The sequence below is a fragment of the Glycine max genome, chromosome 8, assembly GCF_000004515.6.
Source record: "Glycine max cultivar Williams 82 chromosome 8, Glycine_max_v4.0, whole genome shotgun sequence".
Taxonomy (NCBI): Eukaryota; Viridiplantae; Streptophyta; class Magnoliopsida; order Fabales; family Fabaceae; genus Glycine; species Glycine max.
In genome coordinates this window covers 18,307,033-18,334,685 of record NC_038244.2, presented here as the reverse complement: position 1 = coordinate 18,334,685, position 27,653 = coordinate 18,307,033, and the positions used below count along the sequence as shown (strand labels likewise).

General features: G+C 30.6%; 5 protein-coding genes across 6 annotated transcripts; 3 read left to right on the top strand and 2 right to left on the bottom strand.

Moving 5' to 3' along the window:
* The first annotated feature begins 17 nt into the window (after positions 1-17).
* On the top strand, positions 18-7,342 carry LOC100777868 (uncharacterized). 2 transcript variants are annotated; one of them, XM_041018349.1, is made up of 15 exons: positions 18-523; positions 599-653; positions 723-813; positions 883-988; positions 1,069-1,139; positions 1,552-1,621; positions 2,930-2,992; positions 3,062-3,133; positions 3,323-3,424; positions 3,881-3,955; positions 5,149-5,253; positions 5,846-5,962; positions 6,110-6,166; positions 6,325-6,408; positions 7,128-7,342. In XM_041018349.1, the coding sequence occupies exons 1-14, from the start codon at positions 383-385 to the stop codon at positions 6,379-6,381; spliced, it is 1,182 nt and encodes a 393-aa protein (XP_040874283.1). In that variant the 5' UTR covers positions 18-382; the 3' UTR covers positions 6,382-6,408; positions 7,128-7,342. The 2 variants fall into 2 exon arrangements, with proteins under 2 accessions (XP_040874283.1, XP_003531780.1); XM_003531732.5 differs by having other exon boundaries at positions 6,680-7,342.
* Positions 7,159-10,835, bottom strand: LOC100783937 (uncharacterized ATP-dependent helicase C29A10.10c). The gene is made up of 7 exons (XM_041017744.1): positions 10,695-10,835; positions 10,076-10,594; positions 8,844-9,959; positions 8,418-8,742; positions 8,074-8,338; positions 7,781-7,997; positions 7,159-7,347 (listed from the first exon to the last, which is right to left on the bottom strand). The coding sequence occupies exons 1-7, from the start codon at positions 10,833-10,835 to the stop codon at positions 7,159-7,161; spliced, it is 2,772 nt and encodes a 923-aa protein (XP_040873678.1).
* A 1,278-nt stretch (positions 10,836-12,113) lies between these two features.
* Positions 12,114-12,530, top strand: LOC102663803 (auxin-induced protein 6B). Its single transcript, XM_006586365.1, has one exon. The coding sequence runs from the start codon at positions 12,114-12,116 to the stop codon at positions 12,528-12,530; it is 417 nt and encodes a 138-aa protein (XP_006586428.1).
* A 554-nt stretch (positions 12,531-13,084) lies between these two features.
* On the bottom strand, positions 13,085-13,845 carry LOC100782489 (indole-3-acetic acid-induced protein ARG7). The gene has a single exon (XM_003530313.4). It carries the CDS (start codon positions 13,792-13,794, stop codon positions 13,327-13,329), a length of 468 nt encoding a protein of 155 aa, XP_003530361.1. The 5' UTR covers positions 13,795-13,845; the 3' UTR covers positions 13,085-13,326.
* Positions 13,846-24,523: 10,678 nt separating this feature from the next.
* Positions 24,524-26,918, top strand: LOC100777341 (probable mitochondrial adenine nucleotide transporter BTL1). The gene is made up of 6 exons (XM_006585617.3): positions 24,524-24,856; positions 24,963-25,106; positions 25,210-25,304; positions 25,412-25,745; positions 25,911-26,148; positions 26,410-26,918. The coding sequence occupies exons 1-6, from the start codon at positions 24,785-24,787 to the stop codon at positions 26,661-26,663; spliced, it is 1,137 nt and encodes a 378-aa protein (XP_006585680.1). The 5' UTR covers positions 24,524-24,784; the 3' UTR covers positions 26,664-26,918.
* The last annotated feature ends 735 nt before the right edge of the window (positions 26,919-27,653 follow it).

The window sequence follows — 27,653 nt, the reverse complement described above, 5'->3', positions numbered from 1 at the left end:
TCTTCATTTTTTGTCATTCATTTGCATATTTTTTCCATGCTCATTCGAATAATTTTTTTTCCTACTAATTTGTCTGTTCATTTTCATTATTTCATATTATTTTGGCCTACTTTTCTGCTTATTTGCTCTAAATCATTATTATATGGGTAATTAATAGTAGTAATAATAATTTATAATTTTAAAAAATAGTGACAAAGTGAAAAATCATTTTATATCCTACTGTCTTTATGTATCTACTCACTGTTTTGTTTCTTCTTCTTCTTCTTCTAAATTATGGTAACTGAAATCTCGCAACCTTATCACTATTGTTATTGTTGCCGCGCTGGAAAATAATAAGAGAAGAGAAAAGCTAAATAACAAACTATTGTGATTCGTGAGTGATATGAGTATGATGTCTATTATGCATGCAATGTCGATCAGAAGCAGCGCTTTCTTTTGCTTTCAAATAAATTGCTCCGATTCAAAGCAAGGTCGTGGTTTTGGAGAAAACACTAACAGTAACAGTAACAGTAACAGGATTAAGGTTGCTCTTTCCGTTTCTTGTTATTCTTGTTCTGCTCGAAATTGATTTTCATTTCGATTCATTATTCTTTTCCAGACCAACAAATCTGACAAGGGATCAACAACTAAACAGTCTCGCCCTCTATCTTCTCGTAAGTGGAATTGCAAACCCATATTCATATGTCCAATAGATTCGATTTGATTTAATATGATATGAGCAGAGGCACCCCGTTTAAGTTCACAACTTGACGGCAAATCTAGGAACGACTTTTTGGATGTTGACTTTGAGGAACGGCTAAAAGCAGTTAGAAGGTACACCTTACTTACACTTAATTAAATTAAACCAATAAATCTTAATTTGTTCTTTATGACACTACTCAGGTCAGCACTTGAGCAGAAGAAGGCAGAGGAGGAAAAAGAATTTGGAGCAATTGACTATGGTGCACCAATTCCTTCCGACAATAAGACAATTGGCCTTGGTACTAAGGTACAATTCTTCCACATAAATGCCTGTTCTGTTTTATATAAAAAAAACTGTATGCATGTATTGTAACCATCATGGTGCAGATTGGAGTAGGGGTAGCTGTTGCAGTCTTCGGTCTGGTTTTTGCTTTTGGTGATTTTCTTCCATCAGGAAGGTATGCTTGCACATTTAAACCAGATAATATATCTCAAGTCCTGATACCATCACTTAATGTTATTGTTACTTTTCCTTTACATTGTATGGGTTGGTGTGCTAGTTTCCTGCAAAGGCACATCATTGTTAACATCTCAATCATTCATAAGTTTAGTTAGCTTGCTGTTACAGATAAACTTGGAAAAGCCTTTTACTAAACAGACTTATCAACTCCCATTCAATCCTCCATCAGACATATATAGTTCAAGATATTCAACATAATGAATTGTAAATTATCTTTTGCTCTGTGCTGCTTGTGATTATGAATGTTATTCATATCTTTTCTCATCATGTTCATTTAATTGCCCTTTAGTCTTGATTACAGTTTAAATTGGGATATCTTTCTGTATCCCAAAAAATGGGATATCTTGCAGTGTTAGTCCCACTGAAGACAGTGCTGTGGTCAATAGTAAGTTGTCTGAGGAGGATAAAGCTACTCTTCAGGTATGATTTTCACCCAATTATGGTTATCTTCTGGCAATCAGTAAGGTACTAATGTTCTTCCTAATTATTTTAGTCTTAAACTCTTGTTCTGTTCCCTTATGAAGCAAAAGTTCACTGAATTGTGATTGTTTCTTTTCATGGACTGGTGGAAAGGTGGGATGTTTGGTAGATAAGAATCTGGTCTTTTGTTGGTTGTGTTTTTTATTTTCAACATTATTCATCGATATTAGGATAAAACATCAGGCAAGATGAAAAGTAAATATAAATAGCTTGGATATGATAGAGCTGTATTTTTTGTATCAGAGAAACTTATGTAAAGCTTTCCACAAGCACAGACACACACTTATAAAATATAAAGTAATGTGTAGAAAAGGAGATTTTAGAACAATAGTCTACCAGGAATTTAAGTATGCTTAATGCTTATAGTATAGATATGATAGAGCTGTATTTCAGGTCTTGTTCCCATTGAACTGCTTCTGCTATAAACACATGCACACATACCCACCCAGAGCAAAGAAATTATAAACTGTTTTTGAAGATTATGAACATTTCTGATTATGCAATCAAGTTAATTGTACTTATTGTGCTTTATTCTGTTTAAAAATTACTGCATAAGACAATATTTTAGGATCCTAATTTTTCCTTAATTAGCTAGAGATAGGATGCCAAGAGTAACTAAGGTGTATGTATGAAAGGATGAAAAAGGGGAATGACATAGGAAACCATAGCTATTGAAAGGGGATGCAATATCAATTCCTATGTAACTAACTGCTGAGCTAGCAAGAAGGGTTGGGAGGTAGGTGGATTGGGAGTTTTGGGAGAAATTCACACTCTCAAGTGCCTAGACCACTTTGTTGTTTCATTTTCTTTAACATCCAGCACCTGTTATCACCTTGATATAGGTGTGGGATTTTCATTAATACAGTATACAAGTTCTATTATTTCTGACACCTTTTTTTTTGGAAGACAAAATTAGTAATATTATTAATAAACTAAACAGTACCAGGGGTACTGAAGATAGCAATTACAAGGCACTAGGTGCCACCTTCCAAAAGCAGAGAATCAGCTAGGGTTGTCATTAATTAGCTTCGTTTTGGTCTGGTTCTATCTGATTCTGAGATAAAATTTCAGTCCTCCTGGAGTATGTACTCCTTCCATTAGGGAATATTAACATTCATTTTGTGTAAAATTTCCATCAAAGTTATCACCTTTCTCCTTTCCCATATTATGTAATCCTTTAAATTTCATCTCTATACATTCTGACAAAACCAGAGAATCATTTATAATATGCTTTCTGATATATGGCAGAGTAGGCTCAAGGAGTTTGAAGCAACATTAAGTAATTCCCCAAGAGATCAAATTGCTCTTGAAGTAAGTTTGGGTTGCTAGTGCTGTTCTTCTGATTTCTGTGTTTCTAGATACATTTTAAATGATTTTCAGGGAGCTGCAGTAACTTTGGCTGAACTAGGGGAATATGCAAGAGCTTCTTCTCTACTTGATGATTTGACAAAGGTAGTGTTTTGACCATGGATATCCCCTGGAATTTTCCGAGTTATTTGTGTTGGAAAGTAACTCCTACCCAGGGAAATCATAGCTATATATTTATTGGTCACAGAATCCTCTCTTTCAAAAGTACGTTGTGCAAATCAAGCTATTTGATCTTTGAATAACTGTTGAACATTTTTTTGGTGTTATTCCAAGGAAAAACCAAATGATGCTGATGTTTTTCGTTTGCTTGGAGAAGTTAAGTACGAACTCAAAGATTATGAAGGGAGTGTTGCCGCATATAAAAGCTCAGCAAGGGTCAGTATTTTCAACATTTTTCTTGGAGAATTGTAATAAACCACCATCAAAACTATGTGCTTGCAGCTTATGTCTTGTAGGAATCCCAAGAATCTAGTCCATTCATTAAATAGATGATTATCTTAGGACTTGAGATAGATTATGATCTAATTTATTTGCTTGCTTTTTTTCTGTTTTTGTAAAGTATTTTTTGGTCTTTTCCTCCCACAATATATGCTTATGTTATATATATATATATATATATATATTAATGAATGTAATATATCTATTGTGTCCACTTATATTAGTTACACCAGTAAATACATGTACAGTGTACATCCAAACCCACTTAAGTAGAATTTGATATTTAGGGTAGAAGAGGCTACACCTACTAATTCTTAGTGATCAAATATAGCAGGCTTAGTGATTTCATTTGGCATCCGCATTATCCATAAAAATTTTGTTGATATCTGACAGGTGTCCAAAGATATCCAATTTGAAGTTCTCCGTGGCCTTTCCAATTCATTACTTGCTGCCAAAAAGCAAGAGGAGGTTTGTTGTCATGATAATGGATTCTTAGATGAATGTTCTGCATGAATTAAATCTATTATTTTGCTTGATGGTGATTAATTAGTACTTTTTTTCTACAAAGTACAAACAAGTACATTTTTTCATGCTTATGTTCAGGATGGTTACTCTGTCCATAGAGGATAACTAATTTTACACTTGAAACTTACTGGAGTACTGGATAAAAACATAGGTTGATTGCTTACTCGTTAATTTTTTGTTCCCGATTCTTTAGATCAATGATTTACATATAAACATTGATTTGTTTAATATGTAAGGAAAGTTAAGTCCTTAGGCCTTATTTGTCAATGACATTCATTATAGTTTGAAAAAACATACAAGAATTCCTTTTATGTGCTAGATGACCATTACACATTTTCTGTAACTGATATTTTTTTAAAGGCAGAGAGTTTTGCTTGTTTTTATGAAGAGAGGATAGTTTTTTTCCCTAGGTGGAACATCCCTTCCCAAGGAAAATAACAGAGAGAAAAAATGTGTAATTAGTTGCTTATCTGACCTTAAGGCTTTAGTGTATAATGCTCCCATTTCATGATGTGACCATTCTGGTTCAAAGGCTTATGGTTCCTTGGGTTTGTGTAAATGTTTTTTTTATTCATTTTTTTTCCACTAATAATTACAAATATGCCACTATTTTCATTTTGTTTCTTTTCAAAGATTTGTACACAAAATGGTCAAAATATTTTTTTAAAATAAAATATAATGTACTTTAAATGAATGGGTTGGATATCTCTATCCATAAAAAAATAGTTAATGGATGGGTTGAATGGTTTTTTTATTAAATGAGTCATGGATGGATTGAATTTTTTAAAACAATTTTAAGGGATCATAAATGGATTAATGGTTTATTTTTAATTCATCCATTATAATTAAATTCAAAATTTACCCAATCCATTAGTTTGACAAACCTACTTCATTTTGTTTCTTCTCTTTAAAGATTTGTTCATGAATGTTGTTTTTACCATTTTCTGTAATACCTTTGAAAACAGAAAACATAGCAATTTTTTAATTATTAAAGAAAACATAAAATGGAAACAAATAATAGTTCCTTAAACCAAACATTATTGTACAAAAATATGGGGGTTTTCATTTGGACACACTGTGGTTCTAGTGGATGTTGAATTAAGTAACATTTTATTTTTGCATTCTTTCTTTAACAGGCTGTTCAATTACTTTTGGCCTATCGTGAGCATCTGAGTTCAGAAAACTTGAGCAAAAATTCTGATAGCAACCCAACAGACTCACAAAAGCTGGATCCAGTCCAAGTAAATTCCTACCATTCTAGCATGAGATATATCAGAATTATTTCCTGTACTTAGTTTCCTTTATTTCTATAATTAGGACAGCAAATCAGCGTATTTTTTTGCCTGTAATTACTAGGTTAGAATTAATTAGTCTGCTGTATTCTCGCAATCTCCCTGTACAGAAGTGATCTGAGAAATAATATTCAGTTGTTTACTTATTACAAGTTGGTATTACACATATCAGTGCTCCCCCACCCGGGTGACTGCTTCTGCAAACCCTAAGCCATCTTTATTGCTGTGACAATAGGCTGCCTTTATTGCAGCCCCTTGTTCCTGTTTACAGATTTGCCATCAATCACCATCTGCCATTGGCAAACACAGCACCTTCACCAATCTCATGAAGAATAGGACTAATAACCTAATGCCATTTAAAAGTAATGAAATGGAGTATCTGTGGCAATAAGGAAAAATTTAGTTAGCTTCATCTGAATCTTTTTCGGTTTTAGGATTTTTCTGAGATGTAGCATTCTCAATGTACATACATACCTCGTACTTATTTTTGCTTGTTTTTTCCCTATATATTTAGCTTTTCTTATATTCCTGCAATTCTCAGGTTGAATTACTTCTAGGGAAAGCCTACTCAGATTGGGGCCATGTCAGTGATGCTGTAACTGTTTATGATCAGCTCATATCTACTCACCCTAATGATTTTCGTGGATACTTAGCTAAGGTCTCTAATTTCTCTTAATTACTAAATGCTCATTTTTTCACCCAGATTATCTGATATTAGATTCCTGTCATCAATTATGCTATTTTGGTCCAAAAGACATGTAGTGAAAGAAGCTATTCACTCAAATTATGCCATGTATCTTTACAGGGAATCATCCTAAAAGAAAACAAAAATATTGGTGATGCAGAAAGGATGTTCATACAAGTAAGTTTATGAATTGAACTTGCATAATTGAGTAGGTGAAAAAAAAATGTTAAAATAATATTTTCATAAACCAAAATTTTCTTTTTCTGCATATATGCATGATTGATTTATCCTGTTTTTGTAAAAAAATTTAACATTGTTATAACCTTTTTGTACAGGCTAGGTTCTTTGCACCAGATAGAGCCAAAGCACTTGTGGACCGTTATTCAAGATGAACATTTGTATTGACATTAATTATGAAGGTATGCTCTATAATAAACCAATTAACTAGGTGACATAAAAAACTTATATACCCATATTGCAAATTCAAAAAAAAAAAAGTCCAATGATTTCTTTGTAATTCTGAGTTATGACCATCACAAAAATACACAAAATAGCATATAGAATATTTCACAGCTTAATGTTTAGCTATGTTATATGCAATAAGTCCGTCTTGTTGACCCTGTTGTCCCTTTCTTCTGTCCGTGTTGCCTGATTCTTCAAAAATTAACCGTAATTGCTGTCTCACCACAGTTTCTGGAACCACCGATGCAGTCGTTGCTTCCACAACAGTAGACAAGCAAATGATTTGGACAACAGCCCAACATTAACTATGGAATACTTGCTAGAGTCCTCGTCTGGCCACCACATTGGAATGACAACATTCCTATAAACAATTTGAAAGACAAGAATTAGACTCTATCTGGCATAGAATTGAACCAACGAGGTTAGGCTAAGTAGGTAGAATCCATATGAAAAACGGTATTTGGTTTGTTAGATTGTTGCCACAAAGCTCAGAACCCTTGTGGTGACCAGGCTATTGAATTAACTTTTCCTTACGCGACATATAATTGACTACTAGAACAAGTTACACCAAAATGAAATGGATTCTTACCCCTGAACACATTGGTATTTGCACTGGTCTATCGTAAGAGTTGTATAATTACTATACACTATGTCAAGACGTTTTGCTATATTGTAGATATGAGAATGCGGCAAGATATCCCAGACTATCATAACCTGAATGCAGTGTAAGTTCTCCTGAAGAATGTCCACAGTCCACACAAGACTAAGTGACTCATTAACTTGTGATTCTCACGCCCACCATTCGAGAGCTTTTGTAATATATAGAACACTTGTTCGAATGTCTCCCTTTTTCCAATTCTTCTCAAGGAGTCCCAAAATTCATCACTGAAACGAACCTACAATGAAAAGCACGGTAATTCAATCAACAACAAGGCCATTTTATTAATATCATCATCACAACAATACAGGTCTTGTTACCAAAACACATGTTAACATTCTCTCTATACGTCTAAAAAACGTACAAGGAATGAGATTGTGGAACTTTCTTTAACAGGGAATTTTCTTTAAGAATTTGGAATCCTAGATCTGTAATTTTCCTGGTGTTTTAAAGTCAGCGTCCAAATCGATTTAAATATTTTCTTTTTTATAAAGCTCCCTCTAATGAAAATCAGTAAATCACGTCTAGTTTTACTTTAACATGTACATCAATCATGCGTTTGATCAGGGAACAACATAAAAAGTCATCCGTGGCTAATGACATTATTAACTTATTTGGCATAGCATGAAGGGATGAATGAAAATATAAGGGAGATAGAAATCCAAGCACACCTTCCATCTTGCATCGTTGAACAATGAAGAAAGCACGTTGTCCAAATCATTTACTGCATTCAACTCAATCAGGGAATATAAAAGAGTCTTTGCCAAGCATTTGTCTTCTAGAGCGTTATAAAAACAGCCCCGGTTTTTGGCATCTATGACCAATTTCTTCAAAACAGATTCGCTGTTCAGTAACGTTGTTGCGTTCCCCAATATCCAAAGGCAATGCCTACAGTACAGAGACAAAGGTGAAGCAGTTTTGTTAATGTTAGACATAGGGATAATAAACTGGTTGATGGAGGTACCTAGCACGTGTCAATGCCACATTCACCCTCCGCTGGTCGGAAAGAAAACCAATAGAGCCCTTGTTATTGCATCTAACTGTTGATATGATTATCACATCTGCCTCACCCCCTTGGAACCCATCAACTGAACCAACCCTCACTTCAAAGCCACCACTATCTGAAACTCTACTAGAATGTCTCTTTACTTTTTCTTCAATGGCATAAACTTGGGCCTTGTATGGTGATATAATATCCACACTCACCTTTTTATTTGTCCTAACATATTCTTTAAAGGAGAAATGGTGGTATCCGAGTCAGTCTTGTGCTAAATTATTCACATTTATGCTAAACTAATCGAAACGTACCTTCATGAAGAATCTTGACTATTTCCGACACAACGGAAGCCTCAGTCATGTTTCTTTGACTATGATTGCCATCTAATTCCTCCTTCCCGAACGGCACATTTATGAAAGAATATGAACCATACATCATCTGAGGAATGAAACTTGTGCCGTAGCCTATCTGTTTCACGTTCAAAGCATCCAAAATTTGACTTCTATAGAACTCCGTATTAGGGAACAAACTGATAGATGGATGCATTCTGTGTTGCACATTAAGAAGGTGCTTCTTGTGCCCCAACTGCACCAATCTTTCGAACAGACTTCTCCCAAATTCAGCCTTTTCAGAAATCTATACAAGTAAAAGCTACTCCTGATTAAAAACGATGATAAAAAAGAAACATTTAAATGAAGTAACAACGAAGAAGTAATTAATTTCACAACACTTAAAACCTTGCTTTGAACCATTGCTGGAAGTTGCCTTTCATCTCCTATGAGAATTGAATGGCGTATGCCATAAAGCTGCAAGGGAATGGTTGCTTCACATTCTTTGAGCTGCGCCGCTTCATCAATAACCAATAACTCGATTGGAGTCATTCCCTTTTCGTGCAACTTGGCACTACTTGACACGGTACAAAACACCAAGCATGCGTTAGACAAGCAGAAATCTCTCAATGATCCTCTAATACGAAACTTCTTAGGAAGCAACTTTAGTATATCAAGACATTCTTTTATGGTCAATCTCTCACTTTCATTGTGTTTTGAACCATATAACTCTTGTTTTATCCCCTCATGCTGTTTGCCGACAAGTGTTGAAATAGAGTGAAGGAGATCGCGGGCTCGAAACGTGTTTGTCGCATCTGTTAGTGAAATAAAAGAAGTTGGTAGATGCTTACAAAGATTCATAAAACTAAAGGTTAGCAGTTCTCGCAAACTATCAAGTCTCTTATTTATAAACTCCTCAAATGTCCAAGGTTCTGCAGTGTCCTGTTCATTTTTCTTGCTTTGAGAATGGTCATTCACAATCACATCTTCCTCTGTTTTATTCACGTACTCTAGAAACAGTCTTTGTGGGTTCTCAAGCAAAGATATGATTGAAGCTAAGCTATGCTTCCACACTCCCAAAAATTTTCTGAGTGCATTAACACGATAGTCAAGAAAGACATCATGAAGTTCAATATGGTCATCAATGTTCATTCGCTTTCCATTCCCGAATAACACAATATCTCCGAGGCCGTAACCACCATATTCATGAGACTCATTTTTCCTCACTTGAACTAAAACACGCTTTGCAACCTCGAGCACAGCAACATTAGTCGGAGCACATGTCAGAGTTCTGCACTTCAATTTCAAAAGACAGAATAGCATCAAACCAACGGTTTTGGTCTTTCCAGTGCCTGGAGGTCCCCATATTAGCTTCACAGAGTTTTGATGACGCCATTCTTCCCTTAGGCTAATGCAACTTAGAACTGCATCTCTTTGTGAGTCATTCAAATCAGAGTTGCATATTTTGCCTCTTATTTCAGAGTTTAAACCATTGTCAAGCCACTCAGCACAGGTACCACATTCCTGCCAATTATATACATACGGATGAAAACATTGTAACTGAGCAAGCAAAGTAGTAAATAAAATCAAACAGTGACCAAAAACACTTGTTTTGCTTTTCTCTTTAAAATATTTCTTACAGAAGAACGGAGTTGAAGAACTTCATCTATCATATTCAGGTTCCTTGCTTCCAGCTCACTGCTGAGTGATCTCCAGATTCTTATATTTGTGGTCAGGTTAGTAAGATAAACCGCGAATAGAATATCTTTGTTTTGGTCATGCACACCTTGAGCCGCTATAAGTTTAGATGATAAGACGGTGATAGAGTTATTAGAAGCACGGTGAACGAAGGCAAAAACACAAGGACTGTTCAAATCATCGGTGTATTTTGGTCGTAGATTGGTTACAGCGATGAGGTCTCCAACTGCAGGCACATATGCACGCCCTCCTTGCTTTTCCAACACAGTAATTTGGTAGAAAAGATCACTGGGAAATTGATGATTCTTAGTTTTTCTGACACTGGTTATTTGACGTATCGGTGCCTTTGACACTGTCCTTACGCATGATAGCAAATCAGCATGCGTTTCCTCAACAAGTGGTAAAATGAATGATCTCAAATAAATAGACGTCGACGAAAATGTCTCAGGGATTTTCTTCACCTGTTAATTAGTAAACACACTCAAAGGTTATAACGAGATACATTAATCCTACTTACTAAATGAACAAGGATTGAATATAACTTAGAAACTTTGATCGAACCTGATTTTGATAGAGATTTTGATTAAGAATATCGGAGAAGGACCAAGAGAAGACCTGGTCTAGTAATCCTCTACCTGGAACCTCTTCCTTTTTGTCATTTGTTCTCACCATCTGCATCTTCCTTGGCTGCAGAAGAGCCATGGTCGCTCACTTAGTAGTGAAGCCGAAAGCTCTTCACTTGCATGGCTTAGTAATTCTTTGCCAAACGTTTAAGGAATTAAACGAAACAGCTATGCCATTAATTGCATCTCGAAATGCCAAACGGTAGTACATAGTAGCCATGCAAAGATCTTACTGACTGTTGGAGTACTACCAAGATGGTGGTTGATTTTTCCAAAGATTTTTATTTTATCCATAAGAAATTAAGAATTAAAAACATTATCAAAAAATGTATAATCCTTACAAATTCTGCTGAATCGGTTGAGCTATTCTATGAACCAAGACCTTTTAATTTATTTAATTTTCCATTATTAGATAAATTGATCCTATGAACCCTAAAAACTAAAATAAGTAAATAAACTGATTTAGATTTATTCAGTTAATTGATTCTTTTTTACTTTAAATTTAATTCATATCAATTATAATTAGGTGGTAATCCACCTCACTTAGTGATATAAGATTTTAATCATTTTACTGTTGTTGTCAAGTTTTGAATTTCTTTTAGTAATTAATTATGCTTTGTTTAAGAACAATTTTATAAAAACAAAGATTGAATAAACCCATCGAATTCAAATTAATTATAAAAGAACAAATCGAATTTAATATTATATTCAAATTCATTCAAACCAAATTACATTGGCTATTTTTTTTTCCACAATTCAAATTTGAATTGGATTGTAATTTTAGAAAATTAGTTCATTTACTTATTCTACTTTTAAACAAAGATAGTAAATAACACTTTTTAGTTTTTTTCTTTAACAATAGTAAATCTAAATTTATAAAATTTGAAATATTAGTTATCTTAATATAGATCCTTTTTTAATTTTATTTTCTCCAACGTAAAGACGTGCATTGCATGAGAAAATTACAAATCCCAAAATAAAAAGTTATATAGTTATCTCGATGGCGAAACGAAAGCATTGACATGGAGGTAAATGGGGATGCAGAGAAGGCGGTGTGAAAGTATATATATATATAGGCTGATAGGGAATGGTTGAGCTTTACGCAAAAGCATTACCAATAATTAAATTAAGGTGGGTGCGTAGATGCATTGAAGAAGCATTCAAATCTGTGTCTTGTCTCTAAAAACAAAACAAAAATAGATTAATTAATTCCTTTTGGGAGTAGATAAGGAGGAAAAGGTTCTTGAGCAAAGAAACCAGTCCTCCTCTCCATGGCATATTGATATGTATATATGTTGGTAGTTATGTATGCATGTATATATTGGGTGAGCAATAGCTAGCTAGCATTATATTAAAAATGAAACTGGCTACCCCTAAAATAATTAGAAAGATCCCAAGCCCTCTGAAGTTGGTATCCAGAAGCTCAAGTTCAGCAGCAAAGAAGCCACTATTGGTGTCAGGATCAGGACAACCGTCGTCGTCGTCGGATGGAAGTAGCAAGCAACAGGTGGTTCCCAAAGGGTCCCTGGCTGTTTACGTGGGTCCCGACCTTCGAAGGTTTGTCATTCCAGTAAGCTTCTTGGCCATGCCAGACTTCAAGGTTTTGATGGAGTCGGTGGCAGAGGAATATGGCTGCGATCACGATGGCGCTATTCAAATCCCCTGCGATGAAGACTATTTTCAGCAAATCTTGATGTCTTGTTCCCAAAGACAACGGATCATATCCCCTAAGAAACTAATTCCTAACATCCCACTCATATGTACTACTCATTAATTTATTCATGTATATGTTCATTTCATTCCAATCTCTATCTTTAATCACAAGAAGAGAAGAGGGCAGCGCCAATGTTGGATCATGAGCCTAATTTGCTCATATATAATTTCGGAATCATATAAAGAATCATCAAGAACAAGTGTGACCTGAAGTCTAAAAATAAAAAAAAATTAAATAACATAGACCAAAAGATCCATAAACCTAAACCGATATTAGGTTAAAATATGATGTCTTCCCTTAAGTGATTATTCATGCTCAATGAATGTAAATCTCCGATGACAAGTGCCAATCATTGTATGTAACTACGGTTGATCCACCTTCTAATATTAGCCACTGGATCAACATCAGAGAATATATATGTTTTGCACATTTCATAATTATGGCAAGAGGAATTAAATTTGCATATTAACATCGATCACGCATCTATATATATAACATAGCTACCTAGCTCGACAATTTCATGGGGCCCTTATTAATACTTGTAACATTAAAAAAATAAAAATGGAACCGGGCCGGTAGATACTTTGGGAAGACATCAAATGCGGATACTTATGTTCCTATATATGTTATCAAAAATGTCTTCAAAAAAAATGTTATCAAAATAATTAATAGGGAAATATAACTTGTAAATTCAAAATATCAATCGATGCCTACAATTAAAATTAATTAACACTTGCACTAATGCAATATTCATATATTGATATAAGCATGTTGATCAGAAGAAAAAGAAAATTTGAAAAGCAAGTGTTCTGTTAAGATTGATGAGAGAATCAAGAATTATATATATAATATATATCTATGTACACGGTTGAGCATGATGAGGGGAAGTGACTTCACAATCAGACGCATTGAAGCCAAACTCATCCAAGGGTTGTTTGTTGTCTTCCACGGCATTCAATATTTTCTCGAAGACTGATACTTGGCATGGGATTTTGAGGACACCCTCTTGCTGGAAACCAAATTCCTCTTCTGCTTCTTGGAGCAACATCTCAAAAGCTTGGTGTCTCAAGTAATCCGTGGGAATAATGAATCTCTTGAGCTCTTTCCCTACACAAACAGCAAGGAACCCTTTTGGAACGATGTCTTGATTGGTGTTGGTGGAAGAAACATCTGTGAATGAAAGGGTTCGCTTCAAAAACTTGATGCCTTTACTGCTGGAGCTGTTGTTGTTGTTGTTGGAAGCAGTTGCAACTTTCTTCCATTTCTTGAGGATTTGTTGAAGCCTAACAACTTCTCTGATCTTGTTACACTTCTTTGAATCCATCAGCTGCTTAGCCTTGTATGTTGAGATTGATGATGCATGCGCCGGATGGAGTTAGTTAGTACTGTGTATCTCAAGAGGATGGTCGGTAACTCATTTATAATTAAGCTGAAATGCATAGCTTGCCAAGTGCTCTATATTTTATTCCTACAATATATTTATTTCTGTACAGATAATCATTGAAAGTTGCAGGTGTAAGAATCAGATCCATATTTGTTACTTACCGTTAAAATATATTTCTCACTATTAATTTACAGATCGACTTCAAATGCACCTCCTTAATTATGTCTCTTCTTTTCCTTTAATCAATAGCTCAAGTTGCTTTTTGATTGTGAAGCTTTGTACAAAAATATTTTATGCAAGAACCAATTTATTTTGCTATCATGTTTAAACTTCACACATGTGACATGTACCTCTAAGGTCATAAAAAATAAATTATTTATTTCAAGAGAAAGAAAACAATTTAATTTAAGCAAAAAAAATTGTGTATTATGGAGTAGTTCGTTTGCATCAGTTTTTCAAAATAATCGAAAGTTGAAAAAAAACCTAAAACATGATTAAAAATAAAACTATTTTAAATAGCTTCTTATTATAAACTCAATTACTTCTCTTAAAAGATGAGTATTTTTTATGATTGTAAACAAACATAAATTAGCTTCTATTAGTGTACGAATTGTAATTATAAATCTCTAAATTATATAGACACAATCACACATATATGTACTAGGCTACTCTCGCTACTATAGTGTACGAATTGTAATTAGGTCGGTAATGAATGACGGATACTATTAAATTGTCAAAAATGTTATTTTAATATATATATATATATATATATATATATATATATATATATAAAGATGTATTAACTTCTAGATTTATTTCAAGTATATAAATAGTTATCTAGCGAAGTCTACTGGGAGTCTAGCTTAATTAATTAAAAATTTAACGCTTTTGATTCTATGTTTTTATAATCATGATTCTAGAAGAAGAAAAAATCCTGAATTTTACACTTTAAGGTTTTGTTCGTGGAGTTTTGGAGGCAACTAGAATGGAGATCCTAAATTGAGAGTTATCATGATTAAATTATCAATGAATAACGTGATAATATATCCATCAATTATAAAAATAAAAATAAAAAATTCTCAGATCATCAATAACTAATTATTAATTTGTGCACAGAATTTTTAATACTTTAATTTCACTTACTTTTATCTGGCGTAGAAAAGATGAAGCAAACAGCTGCCTTTGCTGTGCCTGTTAAAATAAAAGTTTAGTAATTCAGCTTTCTCGTAGTCAGGTTATTACTCATTTATTTGTCAGTTATCTGTATGTAGATGATTAATTATTTATTGCCAACTTGAACATATTATTGCTGCTTTGCTTTGTTGGATGCTTAGAAGATCGTGGAAGATGTACTCTGATTTGCATGTGACTTACTTGAACCACCAGCAGGTTGAAATGAGAAAATGATATATATATATATATATATATATATATGGAACTGCTAGTATACTTACACTAGTTACACTCTCTGATTTAGTAAGTTAAATTTAAGGTTATTATAATAAAATTTAATTATATTTTTAGTTCATGAACTAAATTTTGATCAATTTATTGAACTTTTTGTCTCGTTAATGATTTTGGTCGTATAGTCAATTATCACCAACTGATGATACATGTATTGTTTCATTTTGTGGTATATATATATATATATATATAAATTTACAAAAATGGTGCTAAAACTTGCTAATTTTTTTAGTATCCTAGATATAGCATATACATATAAAGATCGATACGCATATCTACTTGTTGATACTGTCACAACTAAGAATGGAACATTGGCACATGTTTAATGCAAGTAGTAATATAAGGAAATAAAATGTAAATTACGAGACTAATTTAGAATTGCATAGAGAGGAAGATTCGAGATTATAGTCAGAAGTGCTAATTATGAATTATAATTATTTGGTCAAACCTGAAGAACAGGACGCATAAGTATTAAGCTTAGATTGTTTAATGCTTCTTCAGATCTAAGCCTGATAAAATTACGTACTGATACCGATATTTGTTTATTGGAAGAAGTGTTTGCCATTTTAACGCTAAATAATTTAAGTAACCTTTCTCACATTTCAATACTAAATTTACTCAATTTTTTCAATAAAAATTAGTTATCACAAAGTTAGTAAACAATTTATACGTACGTATAACATGATAAAAAAAATACGTACGTAATTGTTATTTTTGCATTTATACTCTTGTCTTTACTTATTAATAACATTAATTATTTTTTGTGTATGTTTTTATCTTTACTTATTTTTAATATTTTATACACTTATCATAAATGAAAAAATTAGTAGTAAATATCAAATTAAACAAAATAATACAAATGACTAAAATGATGATATTAATTACATATGGTCTTAAATAATCTTTTGGATTTTAGTCCTTTTAAGTTTCTTTTTTGTTTTAAAAAATTATGTGACTACTTTATTGAATTTTTCGATAATTTGATAAGTTAATGACTAGCAATGTTGTTATCATGTCATTTTTTAATATTATTATTTGCAACAGAGATAAAAATAATAATTTTAAATTTTATTGGACTAAAAACAACTAAAAGACTAAAATTAAAAACATATTTTGTGGGAACTAAAAGGTTATTTATGCATTATTTTTTTAATGTTATTTTTAAAGTGAACAGACAGAAAATGAAATAAAAATATTTTTATTATTAGTTAAAACTTTATTTTAATCTACCAAATAAATTGATCAGTTTACTTTCTATTAACGAAGTCAACATATAATTTATATAAAGTATACTACAAACATTTCTCTTTTAAGACTTGCAATTGAATATTGCTTTTGGCAAAGTTGAGGTATTTCTATCTTCTCGATCTATTTCATTTTTTAATTTGTAATTTGTGCAGGTTGGTTTTCATAATATATGGGCTCAGATGGCTTTCAAGTTTTATTTTAAGTCTAGTGATTTTTATTTTTTTTTTGGTAGATCGTCTGTGCTGTTTGCACAATGGAAAATATATTTTGTTTGTTCAAAAGTTCTTGAAACTAGTGCTAAATTCAAACACCATGAACTAAATTCACATATGATAAGAGCCAGCTTATATATGTATATAACTTGCAGGAGGCACGTGATAACTTCTACGCATGCACATGGACATGGTGGAAATTAACCCATAGGCAAAGTTCCAAACAATGATGGAGCATATGATCATTCATGATACTGTTGATACATTAATTAGAAACTTGAGACTCTGCGCGCTTTCTAATTAAGCTCTTCAAATTAAGATTGTCTTTCTGGAAAACTAAAAAGAACACTTGAACCCTATGCATGGAAGACAACAAGTATCACCACTCATCTGAAAGTTTACTAATTTAGCAATATCATGATAACAACTTTTGTCAGTCAGTGATATATCAATAATTTTTAATTGTCATCTATGAGGGGAGAACGGGAACCTTATACCAATATGGAAAATCTACAAAAAAAAAATAAAAATTGAAGTGTCTAGATTAAATAATTTAGTACTTGATCAATAATCTCAGTTGACGATTAGTTGCCGACGGGAAATATAATTAATACTCCCTCCGTTTTTTTAATTGTCGGTTTTTTTTTTAGAATTTTTGTTTTTATTTATTTATCATTTGTAAAATTCAACGTCATATTATTTATTTTTTTTATCAATTATATAATCTTACTCTCTCATAATTTTTAATTAATTTACACATATATTTATTATTCAATGAAAAAAAACTTTAAAATTATTTTATTAGAATAAAAAAAATTAATTTATTGTATTTTTTAATTTTTACATTACTCTTACTAACTACTATCTTTAAGACATTAATTAAGGAACTAAAATAAATAAATAAAAAATATTTATTTTATACATCATAAGAAAGTGTAAAAAATTCGTAAATATTATAATTTAATATATCTTAATAAAAAGAAATTCATTATAGTTCTTTAATTATAATATTCTAAAAGACATTAAGAAAGTAATAATTTCTTAGTAAATCTTAATCCAATTGGTTGTGGAAGAATGAAATGTAGGTAGTCTTTGTTTTCTGCGCAAAGTTAAAAATATTTTCTTTGGTCAAACCGTCAAAATGTTTTTGTTTGGAAATTTCATCACAAATTCCAATACAGACAGTATTTTATATAATAATTAAAATCTATATTGAATAAATATTTTGAACATACTATAAACTATATTTAAAATCTATAAAAAAAATAATTAAAATTATTGTATAAGATCATTTTTAATTGTTAACAATTTTAAAAATATATTAAAATTCAATTTTAAAAATAATGATAAAAGTGGAGGATGAAAAGAGATAGATAATATTAAGTTAAGTACATGGATAAAGATAAAATATGTATAATATATAAATAAGAGAATGAAAAAAGTGAAAATTTTACTTTTCAAACTATATATTCTAATTTATGATATAAGAGAAAATTATTAAATAGTTAGATTTCTTTAAGTAAGCTATTATTGAAATTTAAGATATTAAAAGAAAAGATGTGCATATAACAAAAGTTTTATTAATGACGATATTAATTATCAAATTTCTAAAACAACAAAAAATTTGAAATAAAAAGTCTAAGATAATAATAATTTTGAGGTGAAAAAATACTTTCACATAAAAAGTTTAAAAAATTAATGGTCTGAGGTGAATTAAAACTAAAACATAATGATAATTTATTTAATGAAACACACAAAATAATTTTTAGAGGTTGATGAAATTGAACAAAATAAGTTCTTGCATGGTAATGTAAGTTTTTTTTATATATAAATACTCTTTATGTTAAATTGATCTTTGAACGAAGTTTCAACATTACATATTAATGACATAATAATCTTATAATAATCTTATGAAACTTAACTGTAGAACATAATTATCATATATTTTATACATTAAAAAATAAATTAAAATTTTTATTATTTTAGAAACTAAATTGTCAATTATTTATATGTTCAAAGACATTAACGTGATAAATGAATAGAAAGACCAATTTGGTGTGATAGATAAACTTTAATGGACCAAAGTAAACAAATTTAAATATAAGAAATCAAATTGAAACCTAAATTAATAGTAGTAGAAAGATCAAATTGGCGTGATAGATAAACTTTAATGGACCATAATTTTATTTTTAACCAATTATATATGACGTTAGTTGTCAAACTATTTTCTTTTTAAAATCATATAAACAAATTTAAAAAGAAAAACAAAACACATTAAATCAATTCAAACAACATGATAAAAGACTAGCTTAATTTTGTTTGAAATTCAAACTAAAACACCTTTTATTTTTATGTATGCTTTAGATGACTTTGTCCAAAAATTGAATCATATCACACCACAAACACCCCTATAACTAATTAACAGTGAAGTTATTTAGAATCATTTCTTAAATGGATTACTTTTTACGGAAAAAAGATAACTTATAAAAAAGTGTAAGATGTTTGGGTCAGTTTTTTATTTCTTTCAAATATCAGAATAATAGAAAAAGCAATCTTCTACCTTTTTTAAGAATTAATACGTACAAAAAATGTTTATTTTTTAAACAAGCATGTTATTTTAGAAGTGTTTTTAAGGTTGTTTTACTAGAATTTTGTAACAACAAAAATTTACTTGCAGACTGTCATTTCTTAATAAATTAAAAAATACTTTTTATTTTAAAAATGTGTATTATGATTATAATTAAATACAAATTTTCTTCTATTATACAAAAATCTCTTTTAAAAAAAACAACACAAACAAACAGGTCATAAATAATGAATAGAAATCACTTAATTTTATAACCCACAATAAATTTTAATTAATAATAATTAAATTTAAAAAAAATATTAAAAATATATTACTATGAATATTTTCTAAGGGGAATTTTAAATCAATATGAATTTTATGCTAAAAAGGTTTTATTGACTACCCTAAAGGCCAAAACTTTAAAATAAAAAAGAGGGAAGTTCAAAATGAAATTAGCCGATTACAAAATTTAAAAATTAAACATGACTCTAAGATGTCAAAGGAAAAAATTATAAAAATTTATTTATTTATAAATAAAGAGAGTAGTTAAAGTTATCTTGAGGTGTATCATTAAGGATTTTCTTAACTTGGGTTCATTATCTTTCACATTTGTTTTACTTTGATATATTAAGTTTTAAAAATTTGATCTTCATCCTTTAAGCTTTTTAAAATGTATCATTTTAATTATTATTTTTTGTTAAAAATATTAGTATTCTATTAACTTTTAAAATTTAAAAAGATTTAATGTCATTTTTAATTTATTATATTTCACAGTTATTTCACTTTAATATATTATATTTAAAAATTTTACTCTGATTTTGTATGTTTTTAAATATATGGTTTTGGTCATTTTTTATTTTTTGTTAGTATCTATTAGTGTTTTAAAATTTAAAATAGTTAAATTAGTATAGTAATAGTAAAAAATTATCACTATATTTTAAAAAAAAAATCACTAAATAAATATAAAAAATGATAGATTTGAATCACGAACAACAAATCAACATCATCATCAGCTTCCACCAAAGGGCCTCGGCTTTTAAGCAGCATGTCAAAGTGGATTAATTTTGGGGATTCGACTCATTTAACCATTCAATTGGCATAACTTGTAGATTTAATGAGTCAAGGGATGTCTTAAGGTTGGATTAATCAGCGGGCTGTTTTTTTTTTTGTTAGAATTTTATAGAATATTTAATTAAATATTGTTTTATTGGAACAATATTTTATAAAGTATTATAGATTTCATGCTATTCTGTTATTCTATCCTATATTTATTTAACGCATGATAGCTTTTTAAACAGAATTTGTACTGATATAATTTCATAAGATAATACTTTTATGACGGTGACATTATATATGTTAAGATTTTTTTTAGGAACATATATTTATGTATTTGATAAGTCAATTTATGAGTTTTTTTTATACTTTTTTATAAAAAAAAATGGTAGGTCATTTAAACTTAATTCATAACAACTACGGGTTAGGTTGAATTGAAATTTTTACCCAAAACTTCAAGCGGACTTTACCCAACTCAAATAAAACAATTTTATAATTGCCTGGTTGTGTTGGGAAGATCGATCCTTTTGACATCCTTGCTCCCACGTTAGCAATTTAAGCTGGATAACAATTAAAATTTTAGTGGTGAATTACTAAGTTTTTTTTAGAGGATAATCTTGTTAATGGTATAAAGTAACTTTGATAATAATAATTTTTAAAAAAATCTGATTAATCACTTTTAGTAAAATTTTCTTTCTCAATTAACTTTTTTTCGTTAACAAAATTTAAACCTATATCTTATTTAAGAAACTTCTAATCTTAATTCTCAATCTACATTTTAGCATGCATGAAACTTGTAATCTTATCACAAAAATTATATTAATACGCGCGTCATTCCTTAAAACACACTGCTACTTCTCAATTCTATTTCAACAACAATAATAATCAAGAAAAGTTTATATAACTACTTTAAAATTTATAATCAAATAATTAATTAAACTCTTATTCTATCCTAACTAATTTCTTAATTGTGTAAATTTACTAATACTAAAAAAAAATTACATCAATAATTTACATTGATTCCTAAACAATCAACGTAATATGTAAAGTATGTAAAGTAATGACATTTTTGTAATATTAAGAAAGAATTTTATATCAACTTTTAGCAACTAAATTACAGTATTAATGTTTTCTTTGAAAAAAAATTGCTAGATTTTTTTAATTGGTCGTTAACCAATTTAGAATCTTTTCTTATACCTATCAATATGTCTAGAATCCCTCGTATTTTTTTTTTACCGAAAACCCTCAAATTGTTAAACAATATTGTCATCATTGTTGTTCTTGTACTTGTGTTGTTTGTTGTTCTCAATTATTGTTATCATTCAACCTCGGTTAATAACACAAATCAATATATTTATATATTAATACAATTAATGTATAATTTTTTTTTTAAATTGATTTTAAGACACTGAAGCTAAGTGATTATGAACAAACACTCAAAACAAATAAATGTAGATTATGTCAAGTGACTAATATTACTACAATATTAGTCATTTTCTTAGTAATGTGTTCCATGTATTTACACACATAAAATATGTATTTATTAAAAAAAATTGAAAACAAAACATCTTTATAACTAAAAGTCATGAGATTAATTTCTAGAGTAAGTAACTTATTAAGGAGAAATTTCTCTCTCATATGTGTTGCTCTATTTAGATAATCAAGAATTAAACTTCTATTATATGATTAAAGGGTCAAAATTACTTATTGTGTCACATCTTATAGATACATTTAAGTCACATGAATGAATGTAGCATCCTGAAAATTATAAAATCTTTGTTGGCTTAGTTATCTTCTGAATTGCAGTTTTTGACATTTTGTTAGTACTTGTTTGATATATTTTCTACTTTCCTTTGTGATTGTCTTTCCATAATAGTTTAGGTTTGTTTCCTCAATGTCCATTGCATTGCTTGCTAATGCTCCACTGGCAAACCCTTCCAAAATTGGTAACGTTACTAATTGAAAAAACTTTAACCCTCTAAATTTGGATCAAACACTCAATTTACTTGCAAGAAAAGTATACGTGATACATACTTGAAGAAGTTGATCCTCAACCGTGGTAATGGTGAGGACAAATTTGCTCTTAAAGACAAAAATTCTATTTGATCAAGATGGAAGACCATTAGGGTCAAATCGTAAAAAATTCCAGAGTTTTTTTTTTTTTTTTTTCTTTTAAGACGAAGTAAGCCGAACTTCTTCGAGAATGAGTTAAACCGTGCAGAGGAGCATGCGAAAAAAGAAATATGATAGAATATATCCTAATATATCACTGTATTGTATCAATACATGTAATTTATAATTACTATAATTTTTTTAGAGAAATAATTATTATATTTTTAAAGTTTATTGTATTTGTGTATAGTTCACCAACTATATTCTAAATTCTAAAATGATGAAAAATAAGTTGATCGAGTGTGCAGGGGAAGCGTTGGAAGGTACTCATGACCAATCTCACCAATAAATAAATAAATTTAAATAAATAATTATATAAAATATTAATTATATAATCATATTAAATATAAAATAAATAATATAATAAATAAATTTATGCACTATATAATAAAAAAATCTACATAAGAAAACATATATGATATGATAAATAAATTATAAAATAAATATATTTATGCAAATAATAAAATATGTAACCATAAATAAATAAATTTATTATTGTTGCATTCATAAAAAAAATGCATGATAAAATGTATAACCATAATCTATAATTTTATATACAATTATATAAAAATTATTTATATAAATTTTTATTAACATATTTGAACACAAATCATTAATGTCACTATCTAATGGGAAACTTTTATTTTCCATTTGATACATCATTTATTCAAATAACATTCTTTTGAACACAAGCTTACCAAAATTTTCTCTTTCTCATGTCATTCCATCCACTAAATACCAGCCATGAATAAAAAGTAATTAAAATATTGTTAGTGCAATTATCCATATCATTTGCTAAGATGTACTAAAAAAGTCTTAACATTATTTAAAAATCGAAATGAAAGACTATTCTTAAAGCATCCTCTCCCTTTAATCTAAGGTCGAAACATCGTCAGATTTTTACAAGCCTTTAATATAACATTCTATACCACTCAAATTTTGTCGAAGGAGGCAAATGACATCCAGAATTCATTCTTGTATTGAAAACGGTTACTAACTTCAATTCTTAATATTGAAATTGGTCCCTAACAATGAAATATAAAAACCACAAACATGACTTTGACTTTATTTATTTTTATTTTGAACTTTGTATTTATATTTTTTATTCATTGTATTATAATTAATGTATTGTATAATTAATATTTTTATATATTAATTTAGTATATAATTAATATTTCATATAATTAAAATGTTTATATAATTAATATTAGATTTAATAGTCATAAATTATGATTTTCTGAGTGTAAAATACTTTTATATCATTAACTAATAAAAAATTATTAGTATGAATTTAAAAATGATTGTTATAAAAATCGATAAATTTATTACATATGACCATTTATAATTGAATGATAATGTAAAATTATACGTATATTGTTTCATTAATATTTTACAAAAGTTTTTTTAAAAGTTTATTAATTTATTTTGTAAATAATATTTATATAACATTTTATATAATTAATATAATATATAACTAATATGTTTGTGAAATTAATATTTAATACAAAGTTATTTTTATTTATTGATTTGTTTGAATTGATATTTTATTTAAATATATTTATTTTGATTTATTGAAGTTAATTTTCCAACTTTTAAAGAAGTCACCACATGCTTTAATATTATTTAGTGACATTTTTTTTTTAAAAAAATATCTTGTCTCATGTCACGTAAGACGTATTTTTTTATTATCCGTATAAATTAGAGACAGATAGCAAAAGGGTTTACAATAACAATTGGGGTGTAATTTAAGTATTTTTTATAATAAAAGAAAAGAAAAGAAAAGAAAACGTCACATACTTAGTGACTTCAAATTTCATGGAAAAAATGACCTTACATTAATAAAATGTATTAAAATGATTCCATTTGAATAGTTTATTTGCAATTTGGTGAATGAATGGATAGGGACATTTTGGTGAGGGAAAATATCTTTAAGAATGGAACTTTATCTGTGGGGGAAAGGAGAGAGAAAAAATGAGTCCAAAAAGAAGAGAAGAGCAATAAGCCGGCTTGAAGTGAATCTCAAAGAAATTCGAAGTTAAAATAATAACTTAACTTTACTAATCTCTTCTCTTCCGTTTCAGGAGTGGACAAGGTTGAAACTTGAAAGGAACCCTAATAAACATATTGTGATCTTCGAAGCAACAATAATAAAGAGCAGAGTAGAGAAGTGAAAAACAATTTTACAGAACCCACTCGGCCCCAAATAAAAAACAAAATGTCGTCTTCCAACTCCAAAACCAAAACCCCTTCTTCACTCTCACTCTGCAACTCTAAGCCTCAGCCTCAGGCATGTCAATTCAATTTCAATCAGTACTTTTTTGTCATTTTGTTTATACTAATATCTTTCTATAGAATTGGCTAAATATCTTTGCTTGACCTTTGTATCTGTTTAGGAAGGTAACATGGCATTGGAATCCCAACCGCAGAAGAACAAGTATGGACACGGGGTGTTTGGAGACGTCTACAGCATCATCAAAGAGATGGAGATTGATCATCATAACAACTCTACCTTTGATTTTCAATTTCCCCCAATTACAGTTAGCCACCGCTTTCTTCATCTTTTCATTTATGCTTAGTTATTGCTTATGTTCCTTCTGTTCAAATGTTATTTATACCCTCTTTGTATGTTCCCAATTTCAGAATTTTCTTGGCTCTAGAGAGGTTCGGGAGTTTATTAGCGGGGCCCTTTCAGGGGCAATGACAAAGGCTATACTTGCTCCTCTTGAGACCATCAGGTAGGTTCACCTTTTTTCAAATGCATCAATTTGCTTGCTTGCTAGCTAGTGTGTGTGTGTGTGTGTGTGTGGATACATTCAAAAATCATAATCTGTGAACTGTGCAGGACAAGAATGGTAGTTGGTGTTGGGTCAAAAAATATTGCTGGTAGTTTCATAGAGGTTATAGAGCAGCAGGGATGGCAAGGACTGTGGGCTGGAAACATGATCAATATGCTTCGTATAGTTCCAACACAGGCCATTGAGCTAGGCACATTTGAGTGTGTCAAACGGGCTATGACATCCCTGCATGAGAAATGGGAAAGCAATGAATACCCCAAGTTGCAGATAGGTCCCATCAATTTCAACTTATCTTTATCTTGGATTTCACCAGTTGCCATCGCCGGTGCAGCTGCTGGAATTGCTAGCACTCTTGTATGCCATCCCCTTGAAGTTTTGAAGGTATCTTAATGGAAATATATTGAATTTTTTGTCCTAGGATTGATGCTGCATTCTAAATGATTTATGCTGTTGTACTCTTTACCATGTCTTGGAAATACTGAAGCTTTTTTTCTTGTCTCTTACTCTTGTTTAAAATTGTAATTGTCTTCTGATTTTATAAAACAGGACCGGTTAACTGTAAGTCCTGAAACTTACCCTAGTTTAGGCATTGCGATTAGAAATATTTATAAAGACGGAGGTGTTGGCGCTTTTTATGCTGGTATCTCACCAACTCTGGTTGGCATGCTTCCATACAGTACATGTTTTTATTTCATGTATGATACAATAAAGGAATCTTACTGCCGGACCAAAAGTAAGAAATCTCTAAGCCGTCCAGAGATGCTTTTGATTGGAGCTCTTGCAGGTTAGAGATTCTCTAGTACTTGTTGAAAGACTTAATTATTTATGTTTCTCCTTTCTTGTTGTCCTTGGTGTTGCCCTGTTTCACAGTCACACACCCATGCTGCATGAAGCAAATGATAGCATGAAATATTTTTTGGAAAAATAGCCATTCACTATTTGATGGGCGGACATGGTTTTCCCAGCAGCGTGTCACTTTTTAATCACATTTTATACTTGGTAATATAAATGATTTGTGCTATCTGACTTCTTTATGCTCGCGCAGGTTTTACTGCCAGTACAATTAGCTTCCCCTTGGAGGTAGCAAGGAAGCGCCTGATGGTGGGTGCTTTGCAAGGTAAGTGCCCGCCAAACATGGCAGCGGCACTTTCAGAAGTTATTAGAGAAGAAGGTCTGAAGGGTCTCTACAGAGGATGGGGTGCAAGCTGTTTGAAGGTCATGCCATCCTCTGGTATCACCTGGATGTTTTATGAAGCTTGGAAAGACATATTGCTTGTCCAGAATGGTAATCCCCTTTAGGCTAATAAGAAGGTTATGCGGATAACTTGTACTCTATAAGAAGGAATGGTAAAACACAATGCCGGGTAAGGAAAAATAATTATTCGGAAATTAAAGTTGTTTTGCCATGGCAGCCAGCTGGCTAGCTCGTTGGAATAGTCACATTTACTAACGAGTTAGGTACCTAGCTTGTAAGTTTCCAGATTTTGATATTGATTTGGGAAGATTCTCATCGAAGAAAAAGGTTAAAGAATGAGGAGAAGTTTCCTATGTTCATTCATTGTTTCTTTCCATTCCATCACAACGTTTATATGTTATCAAATTGTTTCGGTCGAGTTAACCAATACCTGTATGGATAAAATCAACTATTCTCACGCACTTATTAGATACGTATCACACATAGATAGATAGATACAAGTAATCAGTAACAGATTTAATGCCTCTTTTGCATAATACATTAATATACAACTTTATGAAGATCACAAAGCTATGTTGAATCTCAATACAGCTTTGAGTGCTCATTTGGTGTTAACATTGAATTAATTCTTTTAACTGTGATATATACATATGTTTAAATATAAAATGTATGATCGATATTATTATTAGACGGTTTAAAATTAAGGATTAAGGATGCTAATGAAACAGTGAAATGATATAATATGCATTATATGAACTAAGGAACAGTACAATGTAGCAATTGTTTGTTTGGACTTTTATGATATTGAGACAGAAATAAAAATATGGAAAACTGGAATTTTGAAACAACGTCACTGATAGCTCACTTTAGTCAACCTGATTTAGAGAGAAGATGAATAATCAGAATTATCAGAAGGGGTTAGAGAATGAAGATGAGCTCAGAAAGAAGATGAGTTCAAAAGAGAGAGAATCATACCAATAGCATGTCCTTCCTCAATGAGCATAACCCCTTCAATGCACATTCTCCCCGCAGGCCCTTGTGCTCCTTCTCATGGTCAAGTTTTGCGAATCGTCTTCCATGTGTCCATCATTCCT

What these genes read in the sequence shown, in the direction of transcription:
- LOC100777868 (XM_041018349.1), top strand. Translation starts at nt 383, where the DNA reads ATGAGTATGATGTCTATTATGCATGCAATGTCGATCAGAAGCAGCGCT. An exon ending in CGGCTAAAAGCAGTTAGAAG is followed by an intron (nt 814 to 882) that starts GTACACCTTACT and finishes GACACTACTCAG; the next exon opens with GTCAGCACTTGAGCAGAAGA. An exon ending in TTCGTGGATACTTAGCTAAG is followed by an intron (nt 5,963 to 6,109) that starts GTCTCTAATTTC and finishes GTATCTTTACAG; the next exon opens with GGAATCATCCTAAAAGAAAA.
- LOC100783937 (XM_041017744.1), bottom strand. Translation starts at nt 10,835, where the DNA reads ATGGCTCTTCTGCAGCCAAGGAAGATGCAGATGGTGAGAACAAATGAC. An exon ending in CAGCAATGGTTCAAAGCAAG is followed by an intron (nt 8,743 to 8,843) that starts GTTTTAAGTGTT and finishes TTACTTGTATAG; the next exon opens with ATTTCTGAAAAGGCTGAATT. An exon ending in AGTCAAGATTCTTCATGAAG is followed by an intron (nt 8,339 to 8,417) that starts GTACGTTTCGAT and finishes TCTCCTTTAAAG; the next exon opens with AATATGTTAGGACAAATAAA.
- LOC102663803 (XM_006586365.1), top strand. Translation starts at nt 12,114, where the DNA reads ATGAAACTGGCTACCCCTAAAATAATTAGAAAGATCCCAAGCCCTCTG.
- LOC100782489 (XM_003530313.4), bottom strand. Translation starts at nt 13,794, where the DNA reads ATGGATTCAAAGAAGTGTAACAAGATCAGAGAAGTTGTTAGGCTTCAA.
- LOC100777341 (XM_006585617.3), top strand. Translation starts at nt 24,785, where the DNA reads ATGTCGTCTTCCAACTCCAAAACCAAAACCCCTTCTTCACTCTCACTC. An exon ending in ACTCTAAGCCTCAGCCTCAG is followed by an intron (nt 24,857 to 24,962) that starts GCATGTCAATTC and finishes GTATCTGTTTAG; the next exon opens with GAAGGTAACATGGCATTGGA. An exon ending in GCTCCTCTTGAGACCATCAG is followed by an intron (nt 25,305 to 25,411) that starts GTAGGTTCACCT and finishes TGAACTGTGCAG; the next exon opens with GACAAGAATGGTAGTTGGTG.